This window comes from Cryptotermes secundus, unplaced genomic scaffold, assembly GCF_002891405.2.
Source record: "Cryptotermes secundus unplaced genomic scaffold, Csec_1.0 scaffold297, whole genome shotgun sequence".
In the NCBI taxonomy this organism is placed as follows: Eukaryota; Metazoa; Arthropoda; class Insecta; order Blattodea; family Kalotermitidae; genus Cryptotermes; species Cryptotermes secundus.
This window is the reverse complement of record NW_019721762.1, coordinates 851,648-866,196: the sequence shown is the minus strand read 5'-3', so window position 1 is coordinate 866,196 and position 14,549 is coordinate 851,648. Positions and strand designations below refer to the sequence as shown.

General features: G+C 43.8%; 1 protein-coding gene across 10 annotated transcripts in view; it reads right to left on the bottom strand.

The window, feature by feature from the left end:
• LOC111875648 (oxidation resistance protein 1) overlaps positions 1–14,549 on the bottom strand; it is a 394,105-nt gene that overhangs the window by 153,844 nt on the left and 225,712 nt on the right. For 9 of the 10 annotated variants that reach the window (XM_023872059.2, XM_023872061.2, XM_033750161.1 and 6 more), the window contains one exon: positions 11,272–11,369. In XM_023872059.2, coding sequence (XP_023727827.1) covers positions 11,272–11,369 — 98 coding nt within the window. Of the gene's footprint in view, positions 1–6,522; positions 6,654–11,271; positions 11,370–14,549 lie in introns of those variants that run through there. The other variant, XM_023872064.2, reaches the window with a different exon arrangement.

Here is a 14,549-nt window from a genome sequence, read left to right as displayed (position 1 = left end):
ATTTCTCTGTGATCTAGTGCTCAGAGTATCTCCCTGCAGATCAAGAAGTCCTGGGTTCGATTCCCGGCGTTCCCAAATTTTCTGAGAAATAGTGGATCTGGAACGGGGTTCACTCAGCCTCGTGAAGATACTTAAGGAGCTATTTCAAGGAAGTAGCGGCTCCGGTCTAGAAATCCGAGATAAACGGCCGTGGGAATCCGTTGCGCTGACCGCGCGACACTCTTTATCACCAAAAGTTGGCACTATTTTTTAATGCTAGTGGGGTTGGACTAAGTCCCTTGTACTGCGGCCACTACTGGCCTATTGTACCAGCCCCAGATGATAGGTGAGAGTGATTGTGGAGCAGTTAGTGGAATGAAGATTGGCAGGGGAAACCGAAATACTCGGAGAAAACCTGCCCCAGCGCCACTTGGTCCACCACAAATCCCACTTGACGAGACCCGGGATCGAACCCGGACCGCCGCGGTGGGAAGCCAGCGACTAACCGCTTGAGCTATGGCGTGGCCAAAGTTGGTACTAACTTCGCCGACAAGCGGCGGTCACTCGGTCGGTATAGTTCGTTTACGGACTAAAAGGACACGGAGTTTCTTCATCTATTATCCACTTGTTCTTCTATCATTATGATGCCCATTCTTCGTTTGAAGGAACAAATAGCCATAATCAACATTTTCATCAATTTGCCCGTCGGTCCGATAGAGAATGATCAAGGGCTTCTTATCGTCCTTTAGAAAATCTTATCTGTCCCTTCGGCACTGAAGACCCCCCTAACATTTTAAAACTTTCGGTGCCTGTTTTCTTCCATGTCACTAGATATTTTAGATTAATGGGCTGTTCAAAAATAATGAGACATGTTTAAATCATGAGAGCACAATGTGCCTTCGTTTAATCTAACACTGTGACACACACAATAAATTCACAAGAACGTGGCACAGACCAAATGAAAGTTGAAGGAACACGTTACAAAAAGGACTGACAGGTCCGAGGCGGGACGTGACAGCAGCGTTCCAATGCTATTATTCCTCAAACTTTCCAGCCAAACCTCCTATTTTTTCCCGTTTCCATCCGTGTCTCTATTTACATGCGAGTTATCGACCAACTGAAAGCTTTACAGAGAGGAAAGTTGTCACAGCTTAACAGGTTAGTTGCGGTACTGGCAACATGTCAGCCGTCAACAAAGTTTTGTTGGACCTGAGGTTCTCACTTCTGGGATGTGACGTCGTGTAGTCTAGCAGAAGTCCACTGACGTTTCGTAAGAAAAGTCAAAGTAAAACTATCCCTGTAACAGGCCGTGAAGGGCCATAGGGTTGTGAGACGTTGACGGTCCCATATTATCTAGACAATCGGCTCAAAGATGGCGGTAAGGTTGTCAGCCTTACGCGCCGGCCGCGCTTTACTCCCCAGGAAAATTATTTAATTAATTCCTAGTACTCATATCTGTTAGAGGCTGAGTCGACCCCAGGGACATAGTGCGGCTGGAAGGATTAGGTAAACTGAAAAAATCCAATGACCTCATCGGGACTTGAACCCGTAACCTGCTGTCTTCTACCATAATGCCTCAACCAACTACGCTGCCGCGTGCCCCCTAGTAAGAACAGTACTTTCTTCATTTTCGGAGTCGAAATGTAAACCCAGCATGCTACCAGCAAGACGTAGACAGGGAGTATTGCTAAAGAGTCAATCCAGAAGACAAGTCGCCTCAAGACAAGAACCGCACAACCAATATAGCCTTGCTGTCCATGGCCGTCATGTTACTAATGCTAAACTGATAAACTATGGCAGCCTCCCTTTCTCTGGCGCTTTCAATTGGTTGATAACTCAACTACAAAGAGAGGAACGGACACAGAAGGCAAAAATGCCTGTCCACTGAGTGAATCTGACAGCTCTGTGTACTACAAATGAGTTGTGTGTTGTGGCAAACTATATAGGGTATCCCAGCTGGAAAGGTCAATATTCTAGAAGGCCATAGTATTGATAACTCTAAGCAAAAAATATATATGTACATGTTTCCTATTCCTGGTGGTTTCCGAGATAGAGCTATTCCACTATACAGTTCCAAAACTGTTGATAAGAAAGATATTATTTCTAATACCGATATTTATAGCTCAAGTGACAAAGTTGGTATAGTTTACCTAGTGTAATACATTTTCGTGCTGCTCGTCTGATTGCATCTTTACGTTCATATATGTGGGCGATAACATGAAATTGCTCTATCTCGGAAACGGTTCGGAATAAGATACATGTACATATACACTTTTATTTGTTTATAATGACCGAAACTATGACCTACCAGAATACTGACCTTCCATCCTGGGACAACCCGTATATCTTAAGTGTAGGCAATCCATCCGCCATTAGTGTAAGGTTGACATTGGACAGTGGCGCTTTGCCTTATATATCGAAAACTCCTCATCAAAATACTGAACCGCTATCAACCAACGTAAAGTGCGTCCAGTGCATGTTATTGTAACATACTGTGCAGAGAAGTATATCATGAAGCTGAGGGCTGTCGGTTCAAGAAAAAAAAGACACTAATTCCCGATGAGATATTGTCACTGGGTACGGAAAACACCATTACTACCTACATACTGACTTCAATAGTTTTAAGGAGAACCTTTATTGCCATTTACAATTTACTGCTTTAGTACAAATTTGTTAAGTACTACTCGACCTTACCAATATCCGATTTCTCGATTAGAAATACTTGCGGTTTGCTGTACTGCTAATGGAACTCAAGATCCAGATGGGGCAAAACTCGAAGCATTTTGAACAATATAAACGGGTGAAGAACAAATATTGAGAAAGCGAGATCAAAGTAACGAGGCCAATATTTTGACTGAAGAGGCAGGCATTAAACACGAGGATGAAGAAAACTGCATAATAAAACTTCATTACCGATCAAGAAACAGATGCAATTGCGCAATTTCCAACATTCTGTTCTCCTTGTCTGAGTACAGTCATTCATTAATATGGGTCGATTCTCTATGTAAGGAGTCACACCGAAGGCCTAAAAAACTGTTTCAAAATTAATTCCCAATTAACAGCGACGCGAGGTTCTAATCGACGAGGGAATAACAGGAATATCAGTGTAAATTGTATTCTTCAACTAATATTACCGTGACTAAAACATGAACGATGAGATAGATCGTGAAAAGGTTTAGGAGCTTCTGGATCGGTTTGGTTTGGTTAGGCGAGGCTAGTATTGGTTAGGTTAAGTTTGAAGCATAGGTTCGGCGAGGTGAGGTCAGATTAGGTTATGTGACGTAAAATTATCATTCTGGATTAAATGTTTCAGTCGGTACACGAGTTGAGTAGAAGGGCTGTGTGGTACTGTGAACTGATCTGGCTCCGGACTGGGCCCATTGTGGTTTTACTGCGTCTCAGTAAGTGAGAGAGTGCTCGAACAGGGATTAAGTGAACAGTGAGTTAGTAGCGGGAGAGTTGAGAGTGAGTAAGTAAGTGGCAAAAAAAGAATAAGAAGGGAAAGAAGATGAAAGATTGAATGACAGAGACTGAATGAAATGGTGAGTGAGGTTAGTTATAATTTTCTAAGCTTTATTTTCCGAAGCGGTTGACTCACGAGCTGTAGGCATATGACGGCGCGCCTAGATGGCAACCAGACGTAATTTTGCAAACCGCGCCACTACAGACAACCAGGCTACACACTGTCAGTTTTATGCGACCAATTACAATGTTTCGAAGAGTAGAACAGGTATTTATGGTAGGGGAACAGCAATACTAGACACAGAATAAAATGCTACAGGTAGAATTGTAGGGATATTGCAGGGGCACGCGGTAGCGTAGTTGGCTGAGGCACTATACTACCAAGCCGGAAGGTCGAGGGTTCGAGTCCCGATGAGGTGGATTTTTCTTTTTAATTTACCTAATCCTTCCAGCCGCATTATGGCCCTAGGGTCGACTCAGCCTCTAACAGAAATCGGTACCAGGAATCTTCCGGGGGGGGGTAAAAGGCGGCGCGTAAGGCTGACAATCTTACCGCCATCTGTGAGCTGATTGTCTAGAGAAAATGTGGGAGCCCCGACATCTCACAACCCTATGGGCCTTCGCGGCCTGTTACAGGGACAGCTTTACCTTTTTTTAATGCTTTATTGTCTATCTACCGCGCTGTGTTTATGTTAAAACGTAACGTTCTCACATCAACAAAATACAACTTCCTGCACGGAGAATGCTGTTCTGGTGGAACCCATCTCTAATATCCAAAGCAATATGACATAATTAACAGCTAAGAACACACTGCATTGCAGAAATCACAGTCTACTTTCCTGGAAGTTTCAGGCCACTTCTTGTGATAATATAGCTAGTAGGGGAAAATATAAAACAACAATGTAAGATTTGAGGCTTTCACGGCGGTGACTATGAAGAAAGCAGTCTTCTGGGATTTGGCACCGTGTATATGTGGTGTTAACCGACGTTTCGGAGGAACGTATCGCCCCCATCTTCAGGGTTGAAGAAGTATAGGTAAATCTGCAAGCGACAACACCGTGAGACACGGTCAAGTTCTTCATAAAACAACAATGGTCACAGAAAATATTATGGTGTCGTGATTATCTCTCCTGTTTTATGCATGAGAAGCCCTGTGATCGAATCTCAACCTGGACTGACTTGACTGAGATTCTTCGAGCGTTTCCTTGGTTTCGCCATGGAAATATTTTTAGTTATGCGCTACTGCATAAAAATAAACAACCATTATCTCTTTCCAAGTCTTTCTCAGTTCCCAATATTTAATGCTCCTATCACTAAACTAACAACAGATAAACTATGTGGTTAAACAATTCGTTAAATAAGCAAGGAGCATTTCTTTATTCAGTACACAATACAGGCGCGCAAGCGAATTTATGGTATGATACTCAGTACCAATATACGTACTTCATATTTACTTTCCCCACACCCCGGTGCAATGCGACGGAAAATGTTATACAGGTATGATGAAACGATTCGCAATTCACAGAGCACTCGTAGGCGGAAATCAAAATCAAAATGGTAACCTTTATTGGTAATTAACAGTCTCCCTTGAATATTTTCGCTGTATTTCGCAACTACTGGCACCAAGAATCTTGTTGAGGGTATAACACGGATCCAAGTTTTCACTGTCTACAAACTGTTTCCTTAGGAAAGTATTGCCTTATGCAGGTGTGGATATTTAAGGACAGGATGTTGAGAAGAATGCCTGGAACTAAGGGAGAGGAAGTGAGAGAGAGGGTGAGAAAATTACATGATGAGAGGGTCCAGAGATTGTATACATTCTTCACCTAATATTATTATGGTGATCAAATGAAAGAATGTGAGATGGCCGGACATGTAACACGGATAAGATGGTAGATGAAAACAAATTTAGGCAAAAACGCCAAGAGAACATCACAATTTTGAGGCTTGACACCGAGCCTGTTCCCACAGAGGTAACACTAAGACTTGTCGTCTTGGTGGGCTGGGTTTTCAGTTCGAGTCTCGGTTGGGACACAGGATATTCTAACTGAAATATTTTGCGGTTCTTCTCAAGATACTCCAAGTATGAGCGAACAGTGCCTCGATCAGGCCATGACCGATTTTTTTTCCCCCAAAAACCTTCCAATTCATCAGTCATCAATCACACTCCCATTAGACGCTACATGATTTAGGAAGTGACAAGTTGTAAATGAACCATGAAACAGTGACTTAGTTATAGACAGGAGAATGCCCAGAGGAACTGAGAACAATCATACATAATCTCATTAAGGACATTCGGTTTCTGGGCCGGGATTTGAATCCGGTCCTCGCAAATATGAAATAGAACTCCTATATTTCAAGCCTTCTAAATCTTGCATTCGTATATCGATAATGCTCATTGTAGTGACTTAGGAAAACTGTGAAGAATTACGGTCAGTACAGGCCGTCTCAGGACGGAAAACCGAACTGCTAAATACATTGCAAGCGTGCTAACCACTCGATCGGGGCGTCAAATGTGTTGAATAATTATTCCTTTCATAGCGAACGTCTTCATATGGCTGTCAAGGGGACGAGTACAATAACAACAGTGCGAAACGTGCTTGAGCCGCACTCGTATCTAAGAATGACTACAAGTGAATTGCTGCCAGATATCGAAAGCACGATATCCATCAAACTGAGATGTGTTCCAACTGACCACCACTATTGAACGCCGTGCCAGAAATTTCTCACAAAAGACAAAGCGGAAGTAAGAGCTGGGCAAAACTATTCCACTGCGCCATTTCAAACACCTAATTAGAAAGCAAAACGGGATAATAAGGTAACAAATCATAACACGTACACTTTGACAAGAAGCTTCCTCTAGCTCCTCCTAACCTCATTTCGTGAGAAATGGCCGGGCAGATGGGCAGGCGACCTGCTTTGAAAGAGCAATCGATAAACCCTTACTAGGCAGGCTGGCAAGGCCCACCTGCCGCCGATGAAACCAACATACTGCGACAGCTAAAGAACCAAAATACAATTCATCTTATGCGGTTGTTCAGAAATAAAGTCATATCACTAATAGAATATTAAACATTTTACCTGAATGCCCAAATTGGCGACTTCTAGTTGCTGGCACAGCAAACCACCCTGTGTCAATATCCGCCATATGTAATTTCTTGTACTACACTACTGCCTTCTGCGGGGAAAATCTGGCAATGTGTATCTACCCCAAACAAACCATAACCGCCTAACTCAAACGAAACTCACAGATGATGTACTGTAAAACCTGTACGCTGCCGCACTGCTCTGAGTTCGAGTTTCATTTCTTCATAATGGACTTCGTCCGATTTTTACAAGCGAACCATATTTCTTCCACCTCATTTCCACAGCAGTAACTAATGACTGTGTCCTTGGATGCGATTTGTACTCACGCTACGTCCACGTGCATTGCTTTTTCTACAACTTTACATCTCTACAAAGCGATTACACTTAAAAACGATATTCCACCTGCAGTTAAAATCTCAGCCACATGTCATAAGTACCAATCTTCTCAACTCGTCAACCATGACATCCAGTAAAGACGCAGGATCTAGCAGAGATTACCAGCCGCAGTATTTCAGCACTACAACCGCTGCTCCGAATACTTCGATATCAGAGAACGTAACAGAAGGATGGGAAATTTACATAATAAGGAGTTTCATCAAGTTCTTTTCTGCATCAAATGGCATTAAGTGAAGGGAGACAAGACCGGAGGACGATGCGAGAAATGAGAAATTCATACTAACCTGTATAAGGAAGCCCCGAAGACAGAGCTTTGCATAAATGGTGAGACAATATTAAAATGGAGTTTAAATAAATAAATAAAGTGTGAGGCTGTGGACTGGATAAAACTGGTTAAGTGATGGAATCTTGTCAACTAGCTGATTTAATTTCGTTTCCCGTAAAAGGCGAGGATTCTTTTGGCCATATGAGAGCCTACAAGCTTCTCAGTAATGCCTACTCAACATCGTATGTTTTCCACACAAGTTAGTTGGATCACATTAAAGCAACAGTAAACGCTGCCTCAGACGGTAAGGCTCCTGGAGTTACGGGATGTACTTTCGAATTTCGGCCAGGGCACTGACCCTCCTGAGGTTTCTCGTGGTTTATCTCAGTCCCTTAAAGCGAATACTAAGACACAGGCCACGACCGCTTCCTGACACGACATTCCAATTCATCCTCCCTACATATCTATCTATGGCTCTACAGGTCTTTGTTGGACCTTGGCTGCTTTTCAGTTTCTTAATACTATACGCAGCCGGTAGGACTCCTTTGACGGGGAATCACCCCGTCGCGAAGGCTTCTACCTATACACAGAAAAACACGAACACGGAATAAACACACACAGACATCCACGAATCGAGTGGGATTCGAACCCACGACCACAGTGTTCGCGCGGACGAAGAATGCTCATATCTCACGACAGCGCGGCCACTGCGATCGGCAACCATTCTACCATTCAAAGTTATACGTGGTAGAGTCACTGAGTTCGTGGAATGTGGTTTTATTGCATCATATTACAAGGGATTCACATACACTTACACAGACCCACATCGGCCCTCAAAATAGTTGCCGTTGGGCGCTATGCAAGTCTGCCAACGTTGATATAGCTGCCGAAAACACCGCTGAAACATACTGGCAGTAAATTCCCGTACGACGCCTTGCGGCCATTCCACGAACTTACTGACTGTGGTAGTATAGGCTTAGTCTATGTTACAGACAGCGCTATTAAATAAACCATTAGTACATGAATAATTCTAGGGCCACTCAATAGAATGATTAACTGAAGTGCAAGAATAAACACATAACTACAAAATACGCATAAAGGTGGAATCTCACACATGACTAACGGGTGGCGAGAGCGGCCTCCGTAGTCTAGGGGTAACGTTCCCACCTCATGACTCAAGGTACGCGGGTTCAAAAACCCGGCGGAGGTCGTGGAATTTTTAAGGGCGGAAAAATTCAGGGAACAAGTCCTGCGGGAGGGACTTTAAGCCGTGTGTCCCGTGTCGTAGATTTACGGCACGTAAAAGAACCTCATGTCTCTAAGAGACCGCTGAGCTAAATTAGGCCAAACATTTCCCGCCCAAAGTAGTTTCCAATGCCTCCGGTAGATGGGGAAGTATTAGGTACCACTGCCAGAGGAGGGACGACCTCTCTGACAGAAAGGGACTAAAGTATTAGATACCACTGCCAAGTAGATGGTAGAAACCTTGCTGGCAGAAAGGGGCTAATAGCGAGCACCAGTACCAGTAGGGGATGGAGACTGTAGAAATTATAAGGGGGACATACAATAGACTATCAGTCGCGGTACATGGGGAAACCCACCCCCTCAATACTGAATCACTCAACGGGTGGCGAGACAACATGCCACATTTAGAGCTTATTAAAATGCAGATTCTGAAATTTGGGAGCAATTTCGCTCTGATTCCAGGCATATGACAAGTATTTAAGTTATTTAGAAAGGCAAGTAAAGTTGTCCCTGTGCTTAACTAATTAAACACTACGCCATGAAGGCGTATGGGGGAGTGGATGTATAGACCTCGGCACTAGTTGGAAGCGAGTAGTGACCTTCATGACACAGTCGCTTTATCCCCGGGGAAGAGCCCCTGCTACACACTGTATAGGAGGTTTGACCCCAGAATCGATCTGGAAGACGTCAAGAAAATCTTTTACCCTACTGGGACTCGAACTCCTATCCTTTGGGCGTCCAGCCCGTAACCAGTCGTTATACCGACTACGCTATCCCTGCTCCTTTAGAAAATCAAGTGCAAGTGGACACGGAAATTTAACACGTCAAATGGAGTGAACGTACTTTAAAACTTAACAGAAAATTAAAGTGAACATATTGTACCGCCAAGAGCTACGTTGTTTTAACTTCTGGGCAACATGTGTGTCTAGAAGAAACAATCCTGATAAATTTCACGAATTTGTTTTGAAATATTTTACTGTTTCTTATGTACTCTGAGTAGATAAAATCAAACAGCATCTCTGTGGGTCAATTTCAAACAACTTGGTCTTTTTTTTTTGCATATAAGAACAAAACAAGCTCGCGATAGTGCGCCATCATGTCTAAAACAACCAGACTCCTGGAAATGTCAAGAGAATTCGGTACGCTATGGTATATTTTGGCAGCAGTGTTACTACTGGGAGAAAATCAAAATTCCAACAACGCCTTATATAGTCTCTATATCATTATATCAGACGTGGACAGAATTTAGCAAAAGAATTTGATTTTCTCGTATCACATTCTTTTTTCTAGTGTTCGCAAGAGATGGAAGACAGGGATCCCTAAGGTGTATCCATCTTCATGATTTTGATTAAATTCAGTACACTGTATTCACACTGAAAACTAAAAAAATTCGCGGCGCATCGCTGTATGGGTTATAACGTCCCACCTCAATTCGCCAAGTTATTAAGGATTCTCCTGATCGCCTCTGTGGTCTAGTGGTCAGTGCTCCTGGCTGCAGATGCAGAGGTCCAGGTTCGATTCCCGGCGCTACCAGATTTATTTATGAGAAGTAGTGGGTCTGGAACTGGGTGCACTCAGCCTCGTAATGATAACTGACGAGCTATTTCAAGGAAATAGCGGCTCCGGTCTAGAAAACCGAAATTAACGGCCGTGGGGATTCGTTGCGCTGACCACGCGACACCCTCTATCCGCAAAAGTTGGCACTGAACTTCGCCGACAAGCGGCCGTCGCTCGGTCAGTATAGTTCGCTTGCTGACTAAAATCACGGAGTCTGTTTGTTTGTTTGTTTGTTTGTTTGTTTGTTTTATTAAGGATTCTCAACAATTTTGCAGAATTTCTCGGAATCTATATATTTGATACAAAGGAATTTGGAAACTATGTTCATTCCTCTAACTGCCTATGCAGCGAAATCCTACATCTCAAATCTTCAGGAAAGAAAATAGTCCAAACGACCCAAAAGTTTACACATTGTAAAAACAGTATTCTTTGTAGAGGCATATAACATAATTTATCTTTCTGGTTCAACCAAATATTCGAAAAAGAATCTTAGGAATCAAGCTAACAGAATGCAGAGTATACCTCAAGTTGGCCGCGCCATAGCTCAAGCGGTTAGTCGCTGGCTTCCCACCGCGGCGGCCCGGGTTCGATCCCGGGTCTGGTCAAGTGGGATTTATGGTGCACAAAGTGGCGCTGGGGTGAATTTTCTCCGAGTTCTTCGGTTTCCCCTGCCAATCATCATTCCACCAAATTCTCCATCATAATAATCACCCGGGGCAGGCTACAATAGGCCAATTAGTGGTCGCCGTGCCGAGTGGACCCAGCTGGACCCCACCCCCCACTATGCGAATTTTTAATACCTCAAGTTTGGCCGTGCCATAGCCCAAGCGGTTAGTCGCCGGCTTCCCACCGCGGCGGCCCAGGTTCGAGCACAGGTGGGATTTATGGTGGACAAAATGGAACAGAGGCCGGTGTTCTCCGAATACTTCGGTTTTCCCTGCCAATTCTCCTCCCACCGACTGCTCTACATTCATCAGCACCATCTATCAACCGGGGCTGGTATAATAGGCCAATTAGTGGCCGAAGTAGCAAGTGAACTCAGTCTCACCCCACCCCAAGAAAGTAAGAAAAAACTCAAGTTTCAAAGCTGCTGGTCTGGAGTTTACTGCAAGACATAACAAGATCCCATCTTCGAAGCAAAACCTCTAAAGCAGTTATTATCGAACCTGGAATTACGGACCAGCCAAATGCCTCAAGGATATAAGCAACGGCTCTTCAAAGTGACACTATTCTGCCACACGTCCATTCAAGTTGGGGAAAGCAGCAGTTATGAAACTTACCCCTGCCAACACTCTCGAAACGACCCTCTACTTTGCTGCGGAGAGAGTCTAGGTCGAAAGGCGGGCTGAAGCCATGGTCCACACTCCTGCTCTTGCTCCTGTAATAAAAAAGTCATGTGTGTCATTCCTGCAGAAAAGAGAGCACAACACAAAACGTCTTCTTTTTTTTTTTGCTATCACAGTTAGGAAACTGCACGAATTTCCACTGGGGTTAACATATATATAATTTCAGCTGTACTAGAAAGGAAAGACAAGCGATTCCCTTAATTTCAAGACGAAATGGAGGCAAATATTTCCTTTTAAACGGTAAAACCGCTGCTGTACGGGCTGAGCGAAAAATAATGTAACAATCAATCAATGGTAAATTTTCCTCAGGCGCTTTAGGTTTATTTGCAATGTGTTAAAAACACTTCATCCAAAGGCAAATTTGTCACTGTACAAGCGGGAAGATCGTGGGTTAGTTTCCCGATGAGGTAATTGGATTTTTCAATTGACCTAATCCTTCCAGCCTCATTATGGCCCTGGGATCGACTCAGGCTCTAACAGAAATGACTACCAGGAATCTTCCGTGGGGGGTAAATGGCGGCCGGCGCGTAAGACTGACAACCTCATGGCCATCTGTGAGCCATCTGTCTAGAAAATGTGGAAGTCTCGACGTCTCATAACCCCATGGCCCTCCAAGGCCTCTTACCTTTTACTTCATTCAGCAGCACGGTGCCACGAAGACGGATGGGGTGAGGAGGTATAGATCCACGTATTATTAACCTTGGCAACAGATGGTGTTGAGTGGTCAGCTTCACACCTCGGCCGCTTTACCCACAGCAAGTAACCGAAGTACAAGTAAATTAGCATAATAAAGAAATTCATAACTTGTATTCTTCCCAACTGCCGGTCACGGTAGCCGAGCAGTCTAAGGCATGCACTGTCTTCGCTCGCTCGGAAGCCGGGATAGTGGGTTCGAATCCCACACAATGCATGGATGTTTGGAGTGTGTGTGTGTGTGTGTGTGTATGAGCGTTTTTCTGTGTTTGTGTACAGGCAGAGGCGTTGCGACGAGCTGATCACTTCCAAGGAATCCCACCGAATGTCTAAGATCTAGTAAACCGAAGTGAAACGGAGAGTTTCATGGAGATAGGCCTAGGCCCAAAGTGGGGCTGTAGCGCCAAAAGAAAAAAATTCTTCCCCAATTATTATGAAGATCAACTCAAGACGGATAAGATGGATGGGACAGGTAGCACGCATGCGGAAACTGAAAACCATTTCGAAGAACTAAGCGTAGATTGGAGGACACTACTACTAAGACAGATCTTACAGAAATATGGTACGAGGGACTCGCATTGAATTTGCTCAAAATAGGTCCAGTGATGAACTCCCGTGTATACAGCATGCATCTTTGGTTCTTTAAACGTGAGAAAACTTCTTGACTGGCTAAGACATTATCAGCATCTCAAGAGCGACTTTGCTGGACTTGATAAGCATTGACAAAGTATTAGTGATAATATCGTGGACAATGAATGAATAATAAACGTGCTGATGAAAGGAATAAGAAGGTAAACGAGAATTACACCATCTCGGATGATTGATCACCACAGAGTTCAGATGTATAACCCCGTGTGTAGGGGTTTCCGCCATGGGTTTTCGGGTATAACATTCGCTACATGTATATCAGCCTAAGGAAATGCGTCCCACTGAAGAGATGAAGACGCCTCATCCGTGAGCAAGAAAAGGAAATGGAAGGAAGAGAGGATGAAGGAATCGATCAATCTCGAAATAGGAATCCTGTGGTGTGCTTGTACTTGTCAGCGATATGTCAGACTTGTCATTTCTGTACTGCGAGAGGCAATATTTATAATCCATATATATAATAGCCGAAAATCCGTCCGTTCTGCCCTATTTCTCCCAAACGCCGTTACGGAGGAAAAACAGCAAACACCAAACAGAGAGAAGGGGAGGGGGAAGAAAGGTTTGTCGCGGAGAGACACCTCCGGAAAGGTGCTTCATTTTGTCGTTAAAGGCATTGCTTCGAGTCCAATTTCTTTCTCCACGACCATGACGACGACAAAGTTATTTTCACAGTAACTATGGTAACGAAACGTGTTCTGAAGGTCACATGAACGGCATGCGAGTCAAGAACCTAGAAATGTTAGACGTACGTAATCGCCACTAACAAACACTGAAGGGCTTGGTGCAAGAACTCTCCAAATGTCAAATTTTAGAAAAAATGTTTTACGAGTATGCTGAGACAAATTCGCTGCATAGCTTATTTTTTTTAATGCTAATGGAGTGGGACTAAGTCCCTTGAACTGCGGCCACTTCTGGCGTATTGTACCAACCCCAGATGATAGGTGAGGGTGATTGTGGAGCAATTTGTGGAATGAAGATTGGCAGGGGAAACCGAAGTACTCGGAGAAAACGTGCCCCAGCGCCACTTTGTCCACCACAAATCCCACTTGACCNATATATATATCAAGTAAGATTCTCCATGTGCTTAACTAATTAAGCACTACGTCATGAAGGCGTACGGGGGAGTGGATGTACAGATCCAAAATATCCCGCAGGGATATGAACTCAGTAGCGGAGGAATCGAACTGAGTACAGTCTTCGGAATTGACAGCTGCAGAATAATGGGAAGAAAATGAGTCAGGCTGTGCAAAGAAGCCTCCATGTGTGATCTGAAGTTACAGTGAGACTGGTATAACTACTGTGAAAATCCGTTGCCAGGACACGACTAGTGAAGACTGAGAACACTAGTGCGTGTGCAACGGTGAACTGTGAAGTGCGTAGAACAACGATAGCCCTCTATTGCCTCTAGTCCCGAGTACTGTGTGAAAGAAAACGGTGTCAATAAATGCAATCATCCAATCCAAAACCCCTACATGCGACAATATGTACTAATGGACCTGCCTCTCTAGCTGCTGGAAGACGTAAAGCAGTTACAGCTTGTTCCGAGCCCGGGTTGCAGTCGAATGTCCATGGGTTCCGGTCGTTGTTTACGTACAATATACACGTACACCTATAAATCTTTTCAACAAATAACTGTACTAAAAACAGGTATTTCTCTGCTAGAAATCCAGTAATCGGAATGATTCGATAATCCGGTCACAATAATATTTTGATGACTTCTGATTATAGAGATTATGCTGATCACAGTGCCCGCGCGGTTTTGGCTCTCTCGAACACTGAAATCGTGGATTCGAATCCCGCTCAAGACATGAACGTCTGTGTTCGTTTATTTTGTGTTTGTGTTGATATCTGTGTGTAGGTACCGGCCTTGCAAA